Source organism: Bos grunniens, chromosome 3 (genome assembly GCF_055505025.1).
Source record: "Bos grunniens cultivar Pamir isolate PY7600 chromosome 3, Bosgru_T2T1.0, whole genome shotgun sequence".
Classification (NCBI taxonomy): Eukaryota; Metazoa; Chordata; class Mammalia; order Artiodactyla; family Bovidae; genus Bos; species Bos grunniens.
In genome coordinates, this window is record NC_141167.1 from 15,360,273 (window position 1) to 15,375,868 (window position 15,596).

The window sequence follows — 15,596 nt, forward strand, 5'->3', positions numbered from 1 at the left end:
CCAATGAGTCAACTCTTCGCATGAGGTGGCCAAAGTATTGGAGTTTCAGCTTCAGCATCATTCCTTCCAAAGAACACCCAGGGCTGATCTCCTTTAGAGTGGACTGGTTGGATCTCCTTGCAGTCCAAGGGACTCTCAAGAGTCTTCTCCAACACCACAGTTCAAAAGCATCAGTTCTTCGGCGCTCAGCCTTCTTCACAGTCCAACTCTCACATCCATACATGACCACAGAAAAACCATAGCCTTGACTAGACGAACCTTTGTTGGCAAAGTAATGTCTCTGCTTTTGAATATGCTATCTAGGTTGGTCATAACTTTCCTTCCAAGGAGTAAGTGTCTTTTAATTTCATGGCTGCAGTCACCATCTGTAGTGATTTTGGAGCCCAGAAAAATAAAGTCTGACACTGTTTCCACTGTTTCCCCATCTATTTCCCATGAAGTGGTGGGACTGGATTCCATGATCTTCGTTTTCTGAATGTTGAGCTTTAAGCCAACTTTTTCACTCTCCACTTTCACTTTCATCAAGAGGCTTTTGAGTTCCTCTTCACTTTCTGCCATAAGGGTGGTGTCATCTGCATATCTGAGGTTATTGATATTTCTCCCGGCAATCTTGATTCCAGCTTGTGTTTCTTCTAGTCCAGCGTTTCTCATGATGTACTCTGCATATAAGTTAAATAACCAGGTGACAATATACAGCCTTGATGTACTCCTTTTCCTATTTGGAACCAGTCTGTTAGGGATGATCTTAGTTTATCTCGTGAGTTGCTTCTCTCTTCCACAGGGAAGACAATGTGTTAAATCAAGGTATTCGGTCATTCGTCATCTTTGAGAGAATTGTGATTCTATCGTCATTTTAGGTGGCTTCAAGGGAGTTGAGTCTTCAATTACCTGACCAGATTAATGCTTTGAAATGAAATCTTTTCAAGTCTTTGGCTCAAATTTCATGTGACTGATTTTTACAAGATCACTTACAGTCTCAGCCACTTTATATTGATGTATGTTGATAACGTTAACACTTATATGGGTTTGTGGGCAACTTTCAGAACCCTTGTCCCTTTGGAGTTCTGAGATTCTATGCTTCAGGTTCATTGACTTCATAAATATTTATCGAACACTTTCTACCTGGTCTAGACGATAGAGGATAAACTTGTTTAGGAAGCAAACCAGAAAAGGTCCCTTCTCTTTTGAGAAGAAAGGAGCTTCCTTTCTTTAGGATATCAGACATTGAATGAGGCTAGTTCAGTAAGTTGGTATTTGTGAAAAGATCTATAACAAGCCCTTCTGTATATGTCTTGTTTTCCTTCTCTATTGCATATCTAGATCCTGCCCATCCTCCTTGGAAGCCTGGCTCAATTGGCAGCTTCTCCCTGATGGCCTTATCTGACCCTTTCAGCTGATATAGCCTTCTCTTCTCTGAAATCCTATGTTATTTTGCCTGCAACTTACATCACCTTAAATATTTTTCTGTTTGTTTTTAATAGTTTTAGTGCACAGTGTACAGTTCTCTGTTAGACTATAAGTTATTGTGGGTAGAATAAATATCCTGTTCATCTTGGCCTTGGGCATTCCGCATGCAGGCAGCAGGATGTTGTAGGAAAAAACACTGAACTTAGAGCCAGAAGACTTGATTTGAGTACTGGCTTCCCAACTAACTAACTTTGTGACTATAGGCAAGTCATTTAACTTCATTGAATTTGTTTCCTATCTTTAAGAATATATTAATTATCTTTCCATTCATAAGTAGTTGTTGAGAGGCTTATTAAACTGAGAGAACATATGTGACTGTTCCTTGTAAATTCTAAATTCTTACACAAATACTTAGTTGATGATATCATAGTAAATATTCAGTAAGTATTTGGATGAGTAAGTATTTGCTTTCAGTTAACACTGTTTCCTGGGTAGTTCTTTTGCTTAATGAGGTCTCTAGGCTTCTGCAAATATGCTAAACTATCTTCCGTCTTACTTTACTGTAAAATGATTCTGTTCCTCAGAATTGGCATCTTCTTTATCTCCAGGGCATTCTCCCCCCACCCCCCCACCCCAGGTTCTGTGTCATATTAAAACAACAAATAACATTTGGTCTGTTTCAGCAGGTGGTACATTATGGCTGACATGCGAAATCTGGTAGAAAGATTGGAGAGAGTGGTGGGCCGCCTGGAGGCAGTCTCCCATGCCTCTGACACACACTGTGGGTATGGAGACAGTGCTGCAAAAGGTAAGCAGTATACATGCCAGTAGAATGCTTTGAGTGAAACTTGGTGTCCTGGCCTGAAATTTTTCTATCTTGGTATGATCTCTTCTTTGGAGCTAACTTGCTGAAACATTAAATTTAGAAAGTTCATCACCTGTAAGATAAGGGAGGAAGTGACTTCTTTGCAGGGAGGCCTGTGGTTAAGTTATTTTAACACAAGAACTTCCTGCTTCCTGTTCTTTCTTTAGCAAAATGACTCTAGTATAAGTCAAATGACAAGTGATATTAAAATTTCCTCTCTCCAAATTATTGGCAGATTGACCACATGTACCAGTTGAATTATAGAATGTTAGGCTAAAAGGAACTTTGGTGGGGGGTAATTTTGTTTATTTTCATTCTGTTGATCAAGAAAATCAAGCTCAGTTAGGAATGGGGACTTAGCTAGGATCACATAAGAAGTTAATGGTGATTCTGGAGCTAGAATGCAAACTCCTGACTTACACTCCAGCCTTCTGTTTACTGTTACCTTGCCTCTCCGCTTTCATATGGAAGTGCCTTTAACAAACTCTCTCATGTGTGACCATTCTTGGTGGTGTGACTGTCTTCAGCAGGAACGACTCCATATGTGCAAGCATTTGACTCACTGCTGGCCGGTCCTGTGGCAGAGTACCTCAAGATCAGTAAAGAGATTGGGGGAGATGTGCAGAAACATGTAAGGAGGTTTGGCCCTTTTTCCCATCTTTTACGGACTGGTGGCTTTCTTCAAATCATAGTCATGCTTGGTTTAAGAGCCCCTTGAGAGGCTCCTGGCTTCTTCTACCTGCATTGAGGAACTCAGTCTATGCACTGAAACAGTTTTTCACATTTTTTCCCAGGCCCTCTGCTTTTATCACATGCTCTGATGGGCTTCTTTTATATAGATAGCGTGCTCTGCTCATCTTGGTAGTGAGAATATGCTACCCCACCATGTTATATAACCAAGCCTGGGGTGGCTTATTCAAAGGACTCATCATCATGACTTAGCATTTATGAAACTGTGCTTGGTAGTTATGCTAAAACTATGCTAATGTGAGTTATTTTCACACTTAGCCCACAGTAAGAATACGAAGTAGGCACTGACAGGTGCTCTCCACCCACCTCCCTTCATGTGCTGCTACCCACGTTGTCACCACCGCTCCCCCCACCACCACTCTTTCTCTTCGGGACCCAGAACCTTACTGCTAGTCTTTGAGTGATCCTTTGTAAGCAGTAACCATGTTTAGGATCAGCCTGACCCTTCAGTAAAACTGTTTGCCTGATCTTTGAAAGATCTATTTGAAGCCTCTTAGATACCATCTGTTGGCAGTGGTGTTAACTCTAGAGAGTGGGACTGGGACTTAGGAGTATGGGGCTTGCATTTTTACTTCATACAGTAGATAACATTTGAAAAAGTTTAAAACATATCAGTTCTACATTTAAAAAATACAAACCCAGAAAAATGACTTGACTTTGAATTTTTATATGTGGTAGTGCTTATAGCTTCATGCTTCTTAATATTCATTTGTCCATGGCCCTCAGTAAGAAATACATATTTGTAACCAAGATATGCATGTGTGCTAAGTCTCTTTAGTCGTGTCCGACTCTTTGCCACCCTAGGGACTGTAGCCTGCCAGGCTTCTCTGTCCATGGAATTCTCCAGGCAAGGATACTGCAGTGGGTCACCCATGCCCTCCTCTAGGGATCTTTCCGACCCAGGGATCAAAACCGTGCCTCTTACATCTCCTTCGTTGGCAGGCAGGTTCTTTACCACTAGCACCACCTGGGAAGACCAGTTGAGATAGATGTTTCACAAAATAGTGTTTATGCTACTTGTATTGAACCTTAAAAAAAAATTTCTAATTGCTGTATTGCACTCATTGTTCTACTATACTTCACTGAATGAAGTGCTCATTATGTGTCACAAAGTTGATTTAATTACCTGTGATAGGTCATGGTCCAACACCTGAAAACAGCTTTAACCTTATGGAGTAAATACCTTAAGAATTTGAGGCATAAGCTTAGGCTTTTGCTTTTACTCCTACCTCTGGTTTTTGAAAATAATTTTTTTTTGGTGATGAGAGGTAGGAGAGATTTTTCAGTGCACTTCATACCACACATGTGCAGTTGCAAACTTGACTTCTTTGAAAGCCCTAAGTATCTTCATTTCCAACTCTGGATATACAACCCTGATTAGTTCCAACAGGAGCAATGGTATATGTAATTCTGCTATCAGTCCCTGAAATCTGGATTACTTAAAGAAATCAACATGAAGTACCTGGGTTGCTGCCAGAATACATGAACATGGAGGCTTCAGGTTATTCTTATCAGGACCTGTCCAGTTGTGAAGTATCGCTGATAGCTGGTTCTTTTCCTATCTTCTTGTTTCCAGGCGGAGATGGTCCACACAGGTCTGAAGTTAGAGCGAGCTCTCTTGGTTACAGCCTCTCAGTGCCAGCAGCCAGCAGGCGTAAGTTCACTGCTAGTTGGTTTTGTTATGGTTTGACGTGCAGGACAGGTTGAGGGCTTTCTGCTGAGCTATCACAACATGTTAAGATAGACCTACCAGGCACCAAGTCCCAGGAGAGTCTGATTTTAAGCCCCACTATGGGAATGTGCCATTTGACAGTCTTTTCTAGCCTCTTGGCTTAGCCCAAATTCATCATATTGTCTCCTAAGTTCATTAGGCCCTAGAAAGTGATTCTCTTACTCCACTGTGGATGTGCTTTTATTAGTAAGACTGCTGGGGAGATCGTAAAAGTATTGCTTCTCCCTTCACCCTAAGTGGTTGGACATCTCTCTTAAACTTTATTCCTACCTCAAAATTTTAAGCTGCCAAAGTATGAAAATAAATTTGAGAAAATGTAGATTTTTCTCAGAGCCACACATTTTAGTTTTGTTTTGTTTCTTCTTTTTTGCATTTGGCTCTCCTAGGTAGAGGGTAATAACATAAGTTTTCGTGCTAATGCTGTATTAAAACCTGTGAACCCTCAACATGCCTAAACAATGTAAAAGTAGCAGAAGTAATGTTAAATATGTTAGACTCTAATTTTTAATCTTAAAAGACAAAAGGTTAAAGCATTTTGTCTAAACCTTTTTTCCTAACCCCACACTTTTCACAACAATTCAGGCTGCTGAGACATTATTGTATTCCCCTTACTTTAGATCCAGGATTGGCAGACTGTAGTCTGCAGGCCAAATCGGCCCACCACCTGTTTTAAGTGAAGTTTTTTTGAACACAGCCATGTCCATTCTTTTAAGTGTTGTCTGTTGTTGCTCTATGCACTACAACAGCAGAGTTAAGAAATAGCAACAGAGCCCGTATGGCCTGCAAAGACTGAAATATTTACGGTCTGGCTCTTTACAGAAAGTTTACCAATTCCTGCTTTAGACTGTTCTCATACTGAGATCTGAGAATCGAGATGTTCAGGAAACCAGGCTTTGTGGGAAGGATGAAAACACAGAAACACAAGATTGGTCCATTATGCTAAGCTTCCTGCTCAAATGCCAAGTCCTCTAATTGCATTTGATTCAGCAGATCTCTTCTCAGCAGCTGCTATATGGCTAGCACTGTGTTGAGGGCTGTGGAGATTATAAAATAGGGCTAAAACAAAGCCCTTGTGTTTGAAGAATTAATGAGAAAGAAAAACATGTTCACATGGGTTCATTAATAAATGGTTGCATGGTAAGGTGCCAAAATTGGCTCTGCTGACGAGAGATGCTGTAGGAGGCCAGTGTGGCTGGGGTTGGAGGGCTGTTCCTCATGAAGCAGAGGATCACGTGGATAGATGGAAAGACAAGAGCCCATCGTGAGTCAGGGCCCAGAAATGAGCTGGTAGCTCCTGTTAGTGGGACAGAAAAGAGACAAATGACGGAAATGGTAGAATTTTGTGGTACAGCTGGGGTATGGGTCCTGATCATGAAGAACCACAAAATCCTGCCTGAGAAGTTGGAACTCTGAGGAGAGTGAGGTGTTGAGTAGTAGTGTAGCCATATGAATCTTTGGAGATAAATACAGAGTTTATGTGCATGCTTGTTGTAGTTCATGAAGAATTCTTGCCTTACAAGATCAGAGTTGAGCAACATAAAACATAGAAGGACTCTAACCTCTGTCTTTTCCTGCCTCTTTTTTTCTAGAACAAGCTTTCTGACTTGTTGGCACCCATCTCCGAGCAGATCCAAGAAGTGGTGACCTTCCGAGAGAAGAACCGAGGCAGCAAGTTGTTCAATCACCTGTCAGCTGTCAGCGAAAGTATCCAGGCCCTGGGTTGGGTGGCTATGGTGAGCTGTGCAGCTTCTATGGGAGGGAAGGGATAGAGATCAGGAGATGTGGCTGGAAAGGCCCTGCGTCACTGACAGCTTTTTCTTTTTCTAGGCTCCCAAGCCTGGTCCCTATGTGAAGGAAATGAATGATGCTGCCATGTTTTATACAAATCGAGTCCTCAAGGAGTACAAAGATGTGTAAGTCCAGCTTGTCCTCAAGGGGTCAAGAACAAACCCAGCTGGTTACTTGACTTGCTAGAGTAGGGCTTTGGGTTAAGTTAAGGCTGGCCATGGCTGCTGTGTTTATTCTCTTATCTCAGGGCTGCTTTTTGGAAAGTGTGATAGATGTTGACTCATAGAAGCTGCATTTGCAAGCAGAAAGTGTTTCTTCTTCCTCTTCTGCTTTTTATCTGGGGTTTGTAGGGGGCTTTTGAGTTTTCTCATCCTTGCCTTTACAGTTTAGGAGCTTTTGCTGGATATGAAAATGAACTAATGCCCTTTTTTTTTTGGCCTGTGTGGATAAGATTTTGTTCCTTTTTGAAAACTTCTAACTGGCTCAATGGCAAAAGTTACAACAAGATTTACTATAAAGTGACCCTGACTATTCTTATAGTCAGGTAAAGTGAGAGGAAGGCTGCCTGACCAGTGCAGGTGTTGCGTAAGGGGAGTTACTGTATGTCCAACCACATGTGTCCACCAGTGTGAACTTCTCCATCACTGGTTTTGAGCTGGAGTGACTACAGGCACCTGTTACTTGGCCACGTAACTCTCCAAACCCTTCTTTTCTTCCCTCCATTTGTCCTCAGTAATCAGCATATGTTGAGTGACTACTCTAAAGGAATGAGCCTTCATGTGGGTCTGAAATATCTCCCAGAACACCAGGCAGTTCCTTGATCCTTCCAGTAATCTGGAATTAAGCATCACAACATTCTGATTATATTCCACTATTATACTCCACAATTTACAGTTGAGGAAATTGGGTTTTAAGCTCAGTTCAGTTTAGTCGCTCAGTTATGTCCGACTCTTTGTGACCCCATGGTCTATAGCATGCCAGGCTTCCCTGTCCATCACCAACTCCCGGAGCTTACTCAAACTCATCTCCATTGGGTCGGTGATGCCATCCAACCATCTCATCCTCTGTCGTCCTCTTCTCCTCCTGCCTTCGATCTTTCCCAGTGAGTCAGTTCTTTGCATCAGGTGGACAGAGTATTGGAGCTTCAACATCAGACCTTCCATTGAATACTCAGGACTGATTTCCTTTAGGATGGACTGGGTTGATCTCCTTGCAGTCCAAGGGACTCTCAAGAGTCTTCTCCAACACCACAGTTCAAAGCATCAATTCTTTGGCGCTCAATAATCATAAAGTCTTCCAGCTAATAATACATAAGAGAGGAGACTTGAACTACAGTGCAGTGCTACTTCTGTAATTTAATACTGATTCAGTTCAAACGCTCAGTTGTGTCCGACTCTGCGACCCCATGAATTGCAGCACGCCAGGCCTCCCTGTCCATCACCAGCTCCTGGAGTTCATTCAAACTCAGGTCCATCCAGTCGGTGATGCCGTCCAGCCATCTCATCCTCTGCTGTCCCCTTCTCCTCCTGCCCCCAATCCCTCCCAGCATCAGAGTCTTTTCCAATGAGTCAACTCTTCGCATGAGGTGGCCAAAGTACTGGAGTTTCAGCTTCAGCATCATTTCTTCCAAGGAACACCCAGGACTGATCTCCTTTAGAATGGACTGGTTGGATCTCCTTGCAGTCCAAGGGACTCTCAAGAGTCTTCTCCAGCACCACAGTTCAAAAACATCAATTCTTCAGCACTCAGCTTTTCTTCACAGTCCAGCTCTCACATCCATACATGACTACTGGAAAAACCATAGCCTTGACTAGATGGACCTTTGTTGGCAAAGTAATATCTCTGCTTTTGAATATGCTATCTAGGTTGGTCATAACTTTCCTTCTAAGGAGTAAGCGTCTTTTAATTTCATGGCTGCAGTCACCATCTGCAGTGATTTTGGAGCCCAGAAAAATAAAGTCTGACACTGTTTCCACTGTTTCCTCATCTATTTGCCATGAACTGATGGGACCAGATGCCATGATCTTAGTTTTCTGAATGTTGAGCTTTAAGCCAACTTTTTCACTCTCCTCTTTCACTTTGATCAAGAGGCTTTTTAGTTCCTCTTCACTTTCTGCCATAAGGGTGGTGTCATCTGCATATCTGAGGTTATTGATATTTCTCCCGGCAATCTTGATTCCAGCTTGTGTTTCTTCTAGTCCAGCGTTTCTCATGATGTACTCTGCATATAAGTTAAATGAGCAGGGTGACAGTATACAGTCTTGATTGACATACTCCTTTTCCTGTTTGGAACCAGTCTGTTCCATGCCCAGTTCTAACTGTTGCTTCCTGACTTGCATATAGGTTTCTCAAGAGGCAGGTCAGGTGGTCTGGTATTCCCATCTCTTTCAGAATTTTCCACAGTTTATTGTGATCCACACAGTCAAAGGCTTTGGCATAGTCAATAAAGCAGAAATAGATGTTTTTCTGGAACTGTCTTGCTTTTTCGATGATCCAGCGGATGTTGGCAATTTGATCTCTGGTTCCTCTGCCTTTTCTAAAACCAGCTTGAACATCTGGAAGTTCACTATTCACATGTTGCTGAAGCCTGGCTTGGAGAATTTTGAGCATTACTTTATTAGTGTGTGAGATGAGTGTAATTGTGCGGTAGTCGGAGCATTCTTTGGCGTTGCCTTTCTTTGGGATTGGAATGAAAACTGATTTTTTCCAGTCCTGTGGCCACTGCTGAGTTTTCCAAATTTGCTGACATATTGAGTGCAGCACTTTCACAGCATCATCTTTCCTCCTAAAGGGAAGTGTTTTATTTTTAATTTTTTGGAGGAAGGCATATTTTTGACCTAAGGCATTGTGTTACAAGGCAGTTGAGTTTCTTGGAGTCCTAAAGATCCATAGTGATGCTTGAGCGCCCTCCTGACCATGGCTTCAGGCACAGAATATTTGCTCTTTTCAGTTTTTTATATAAGATTATGCCTAAGGTCTTATTATGCTTTGAAAAACAGTTTGTTACTTTAAAAAGTTTAAGGCATATTGCTATAAGAGGTAGAGATATAGAGTCCCTGTCAGTATGGACTTTGGTCTAATTAGGGTAAGAAAATAGGTTTAAAAAAGAAAAGAGAAGCTCAGTTATGATAGAAAAGCTGCCATTGAGCAGAGCCTAAGGAGCATCACAGGCAGGAAAATGTGAGCTCATAGATAGGAAGGATCTGGAATCATTGTTGTAATGTACCCTGATTGCCTGCAGTGAGTTGTTCTTTAATTCTCCCAGGGATAAAAAGCACGTGGACTGGGTCAAAGCTTACTTGAGTATATGGACAGAGCTGCAGGCTTACATTAAGGAGTTCCATACCACCGGACTGGCCTGGAGCAGAACAGTGAGTTCTTGTCCCCTACTGTCATTCCTCCAGGAAATAGGAGAGGAGGAAAAGGGGTAGAAGAGTAAAGAAAGCGAGGGTAAGGGAAAGAATACTCAGTTCTATTCAGTGTCGGTAAACATGGGTCAGGGACATGCTTGGGCTGGAGGGGAGATAGATGAATAAATAGCATCATCCCAACCCTCAGGAAGCTTAAAAACAGATACGAAACCCCAGTACCAATCACCAGGCCAAGTGGTATTATAAAGGTACACACTACAGAGTATGAGAAAGTGTGATTCTCACCTGGGAGAGACTGTACTTTAAGGAGTCATATTCTCATCTGAGACTTTTCAGGTATAGGATGGAAGTGGGCGAGATGGGTAACAGCAAAGCTTAAAGTAAATGCAGAATAAATGTCATCTGCCTTCAGTAAGAAGAGAGAGTCAAATTTTTAGGAGGAAGGGATGAAAAGGAAGTAGTTGAGACATTTAGACTTTGTAACAAGTGATAAGGGGACTTCCTTGGTGGTCCAGTGGCTAAGACTCTGCACTCCTAATGCAGGGGACCTGGGTTCAATCCCTGGTTAGGGAACTAGATCCCAACGTGCCACAACAAGGACCTGGCACAGCCAAATAAATACTTTTTTTTTTAATTGATGATAAGAAACTATAATAGGTGTTTGAGCAAAATAGTGGTAATGATCAGATTTGTCTTTAAAAGAGTCTTAGTATATAGATTAGGGGCAAGGACTAATGTAAGTACTATGTGAGTACTATGTAAGTACTATTGAAGTACTCATGGTGCAAGAGGCTGATACAGACAAACTTAGGGAGATACAACCAAGATAATAGAATGAGTTAATGAGAAGATGATTGAACAGTCAAGCTTGGATGGTAATACCTTTCGCTAGAATAGAAATGGGGTGATTGTACAGGAAGGGGAGCAGGCAGGAGATGGTGAAATCAAACTTGGATTTTGTAAGTCTGAGGTATTGCTGATACACTAAGATTTTTAGAACTCTAGGTTTAGAGCTGGAAAAATGGAGCTGAGTTGGGTGTGGGTTGGGAGCATTAATCATTGCATCAAGGACTACAGTAAAAATCCCATGTATCTTGGACACATGTAAGGCCCTGTTGGGGCTGGTACCGAGGGGAAGAAAAGTTGACTGTGTTCCCTGCACTTACTGTTCCAGGGGCCTGTGGCAAAAGAACTGAGTGGCTTGCCATCTGGACCCTCTGCTGGATCTGGTCCTCCTCCTCCCCCGCCAGGCCCACCTCCCCCCCCAGTCCCCACCAGTTCAGGCTCAGATGACTCTGCTTCACGCTCAGCACTGTTTGCGCAGATTAATCAGGGGGAGAGCATCACACATGGTAAGTGAATGCTTTGGCAAGAGGAGTCAGTAAACAACTTGTTTTGGCAAGAACTTACCGGCTAGCAACCTGGTAGTCTGTAAACCAGAATCATGGTTTGTTTATGGGAGGTTCTTTTGGGTTGTTACATTCTTTCAGGTTGCCTAAAGGGACAGCAGAGCTGGCTTAAATGGAAATTGAAAATGGGTCATTATAGTTGTGGGAATCGCTCTTCCCATTGGAAGTGATTTAAGGGGCATGTACAGAGTACCTTCTGTATTGTGCCAAGGCATGGTGCCAGTGGTTCTCCCTAGAGCTTTTTCCATGTTACCACATGGTCTCTTTGGGAAGTCATCATGGAAGAGGGTGGTTAACTTCTTCTGAGGATGTATATTAGTCATAACGGAAAACTTGCATAAGAATGACCTAATGTTGGCATAGAAAAGGCTCATATACAGTAGGTTGAAGTCTAAATTATACAACACTCTCCTAAGAATCTACCTATAAAAATATTCAAAGGACAAGTTTTAGACATTATTATTTATAGTGGCTAAGAATGGTATAACAATCTGTATATCCAACTTTAAGAGAAATGGTTAACTGTGGTATGTTCCTTTTGATGGAATATTATGCAACCGTTAAGTCTTTTTTCTGCCATGAACCATGCAGTGTTTAAAGAAAAAAACTAACCACACGGAGTGGTGATACTAAAAAGCTAGTGTTGCTTATGTAGATTGGGCTCTGTTCATAAGCAAGGCACGTGTCAGCCTATTGAGGGTGATTGTGGAATTTTTTTTCCCTTAAAAAAATATATTTTTAGAAACTATAGGCTAACTTGAGAAAAATTGTACTGTGTTAATTGGTTAAACCAAGTTTTTTTTGGTCTAAGTGTGTATGCTTACATCTAAATAAAAAACAACTATGAATAGAAAAATCATTGGAAGGGAAGTTTCAAGTGCCAGCACTGATTGGGGGTGGGTGGTAAGTTAGCTGTGAATGAGGTTATTTTTCCTTTTACCAAATTTTCTTTATTATCACATAGTACTTTTTCTTCCTCTGTTGATTTAAAAACTGTGTACGTATTTTGTGAGTATATACTTAGTGTCGTTCTAGATCTTTTTCTTGTGTTTTTATCCCCATCCCCCCATATATACACATTCTGCATTTTATTTATTTTTTAGTGGAATTTTATAATTTAACCTTGAGGTAGAAGAGAATTATACAAGTGCTTCTCCAAAGGTGTGAGAGAGAACATCTCAGAGGCTCTGGGTTTTGGCTTTGAATTTTTGGTTAAGGATCAGTGTAACTTCTGATAGCAGAAGTTGATTATTGCCTCAGCTCAAAGCCCTGGTATGAAGGACAGGAACAAAGCAGCTGTTGTTCTTACAGCCCTGAAACACGTATCTGATGACATGAAGACTCACAAGAACCCTGCCTTGAAGGCTCAGAGTGGTCTGATACGAAGTGGCCCCAAACCCTTCTCTGCATCTAAACCAGATCCCCCCAAACCAGTCGCAAAGAAGGAGCCAGCCCTACTTGAACTGGAGGGCAAGAAGTGGAGAGTGGTGAGTTAAAAATGCCCAGAGTGGGGGAACAAGTGGGGGCACAGAGACTAAACAGGGCGCAGCCAAACGAGTGCAGGCTTTTGATTACAAGAAAGAAAGTTTGGCATAGTCTGGTTTTGGGGGTGTGCTTAGTGATGAGGTTCCTAAAAAGGGATCTCTTTAACAGGAAAATCAGGAGAATGTTTCCAACCTGATGATAGAGGATACAGAGCTGAAACAGGTGGCTTACATATTCAAGTGTGTGAACTCAACATTGCAGATCAAGGGCAAAATTAACTCCATTACTGTAGGTGAGTTCTTCTTGGCCCAGGCAGGCTCTGTCCTAGAGCTTAAGAGGGCTGGCACCCTACCTCCCCTATTTCTAGAGATTCTTAATAGAGTGTTTTCCTTTAAATTTATACTGTTAACCTGCTCCCTTTCTTCTCCTAGATAACTGTAAGAAACTTGGTCTGGTGTTTGATGACGTGGTGGGCATTGTGGAGATAATCAATAGTAAGGATGTCAAAGTTCAGGTAACTCGATACCTTGGCTCCTTCCTTTGGTCTCGGGGATTAATTGAAAGAGACACAGCCGACCCACAGATGTTGCCCTGGTAGAAATCTGACTCTGTGGGGTCTGTAAGCTGAGCTGCTCCGTATGTGGCAGGAAAAGAGTTGGCCCTTAGCGTGAGCTGTTTCCAGCACCATCCCCACCCACCCCTAGTATCCAGTATCTGTTGTACACCTGTGAGTTGTTCATGTGCTCCTGTGAAACAGGGAAAGCTTTTCCCACAGTTAACTGTTGTTCTTCCAGAGGCCAGAACTCAGTGCTCTTGGTTTCCTCTGCAGGTAATGGGTAAAGTGCCAACCATTTCCATCAACAAAACAGATGGCTGCCACGTTTACCTGAGCAAGAACTCCCTGGATTGTGAGATAGTCAGTGCCAAATCTTCTGAGATGAATGTCCTCATTCCTACAGAAGGCGGTGACTTCGTAAGTTTCTTGATCCCTTTAGTAGTATGATGTGAAAACAGAAGGGCCTGAAGGCTAGTGTTGGAGAAAGCTAGTTGATGGACATTCTGCACCAAGTGAGGTCCAACCCAGCTGTGCACACCTCAAGCACATGGAAGCCTGAGGTGGTCCCACAGAGTAGACCCCCTAAGGAGAGTGGTTTCTGGCTTTCTTAGGCTGAGCAGATGCTCAGGGTAGCAGAAAGGACTGGGGTTGAGTCACAGCACTCTGCTGAGCCATTCACATTCCCATCTGTACCTCACAGGCGTAACAGCTGTCCAGGGTCACTGGTCAGTAGGAAATAGACTGCCACCTCCATCTGTCTAGCTTTGGAGGCTCTGTCCTCATTCCTGCACTGCACTGCTTCGTCACTGTGTCAGTGGTGGGGCAGGTGGTCTCTAAGATGTGGTGCTGCCAGTTCCATAGCCCCCATAGCCAGGCTTTCACAAGAGGATTCCGTTTCCCTCATTACATCCTACTTGCTCTCACAGTTTAGTGCAAACAGGCATTGGGAGAAAAGTGTTAAGATTTAATTAGCCCCATGTTGCCTAGCTCAGGTTTAAACTTGTTGTTTCTCTATTTGCAGAATGAGTTCCCAGTCCCTGAGCAGTTTAAGACCCTATGGAATGGGCAGAAGTTGGTCACCACAGTGACAGAAATTGCTGGATAAGCGAAGTGCCACTGGGTTCCTTGTCCTCTCCCTCACACCATGGGATAAATCTGTATCAAGACGGTTCTTTTTTAGATTTCCTCTACCTTTCTGCTCTTAAACTGCTTCTCTGCTTTGAGAAGCACAGCTACCTGCCTTCACTGAAATATACCTCAGGCTGAGATTTGGGGTGGGATAGCAGGTCAGTTGATCTTCCGCAGGAAGGTGCAGCTCTTTCATATCAGCTCAACCACACCGCCAGTCCATTTTTAAGCAACTGCAGACCAGGACAGGTGTGTTTTAGCTTTCAGCCTTTGGGGTTATTTGACCAACAAATAGTCTTTTGGGAAGACTATAGCAGTCCCAGGAATTAACAGGTCAGAATGTTCACACAAGTTAACCTTTTTCTAACAACAAGTGTGAAGGTAACAGAAGCTGATCCTAGTTAGTTCTTCTAACTTAAACTAATTATCACTATTGACAAGTGCGGCAAGGGTTGCATGGGACCAAAGGCTGAAGCTTGGCCATCTAGCATTCCTAGGAAAATGATTTCCTACGAGCATTCCTTTTCTTCTGCATTCCATCCCGCACCTGGCCAAACCTGGCCGTAGGTTGTCCTGTGGAGGCTGCTGTGGTGGTGCCCTGCCCCCAGGCCAGCTAAGGGAGTCTCGGACCCTTTCTCTCTTGGGCCCCTGCCCAGCACCTTCCTACAGAGATGACTTTAAAAGAGTGAAAAAAAAGGAAAACTGCACCATTCCCAGCAATCTGGCTCCCTTTCTCCTTCCATTCTAGGTGCCCATCATCCGTCTTCACTGCTTCCATGGCCCTGTCACGCTCACAACTTGTGGCTTCTGTCTGGGCACCTGAACAAAGGACCAGAAATCTCCACTGCAGGCTGTTTTAGGTCTTGTGTAAAAACCTTGCACAGCCTTGCTAATGCAACTTTCAGTTTTTCCTCTAGGACAGACACTTTACCAAAATATGCAACTTTTTTTTGGTGGAAAGAGAGATTGTCCTGTGATTTCTACCCATTTCCTGAGGCCTGTGGAAATAAACCTTTATGTACTTAAAGTTATACAGAAAATAGAATAAAATTAATACCAAACTCGCTTAGTATTTATGTATGATATTTGCTGAACAGAGATGTAA

At 42.6% G+C, this 15,596-nt stretch overlaps 1 protein-coding gene and 1 non-coding gene across 13 annotated transcripts in view; both read left to right on the forward strand.

Annotated features, from left to right (window-relative positions):
• Window positions 1–15,555, forward strand: part of CAP1 (cyclase associated actin cytoskeleton regulatory protein 1) — a 29,102-nt gene extending 13,547 nt beyond the window's left edge. For 3 of the 12 annotated variants that reach the window (XM_086380907.1, XM_086380964.1, XM_086380946.1), the window contains exons 2-13: window positions 2,091–2,215; window positions 2,800–2,903; window positions 4,599–4,676; window positions 6,344–6,487; window positions 6,582–6,667; window positions 9,808–9,913; window positions 11,088–11,265; window positions 12,634–12,809; window positions 12,976–13,099; window positions 13,239–13,321; window positions 13,637–13,780; window positions 14,385–15,555. In XM_086380907.1, coding sequence (XP_086237033.1) covers window positions 2,091–2,215; window positions 2,800–2,903; window positions 4,599–4,676; window positions 6,344–6,487; window positions 6,582–6,667; window positions 9,808–9,913; window positions 11,088–11,265; window positions 12,634–12,809; window positions 12,976–13,099; window positions 13,239–13,321; window positions 13,637–13,780; window positions 14,385–14,468 — 1,432 coding nt within the window. In that variant the 3' untranslated portion in view covers window positions 14,469–15,555. The remainder of the gene's footprint in view (window positions 1–2,090; window positions 2,216–2,799; window positions 2,904–4,598; window positions 4,677–6,343; window positions 6,488–6,581; window positions 6,668–9,807; window positions 9,914–11,087; window positions 11,266–12,633; window positions 12,810–12,975; window positions 13,100–13,238; window positions 13,322–13,636; window positions 13,781–14,384) is intronic. The other 9 variants (XM_086380920.1, XM_086380997.1, XM_086380979.1 and 6 more) reach the window with 3 other exon arrangements.
• TRNAR-CCU (transfer RNA arginine (anticodon CCU)) lies at window positions 10,414–10,486 on the forward strand. Its single transcript has one exon. It is a non-coding gene; the product is annotated as a tRNA-Arg (tRNA).
• Window positions 15,556–15,596: the final 41 nt, after the last annotated feature.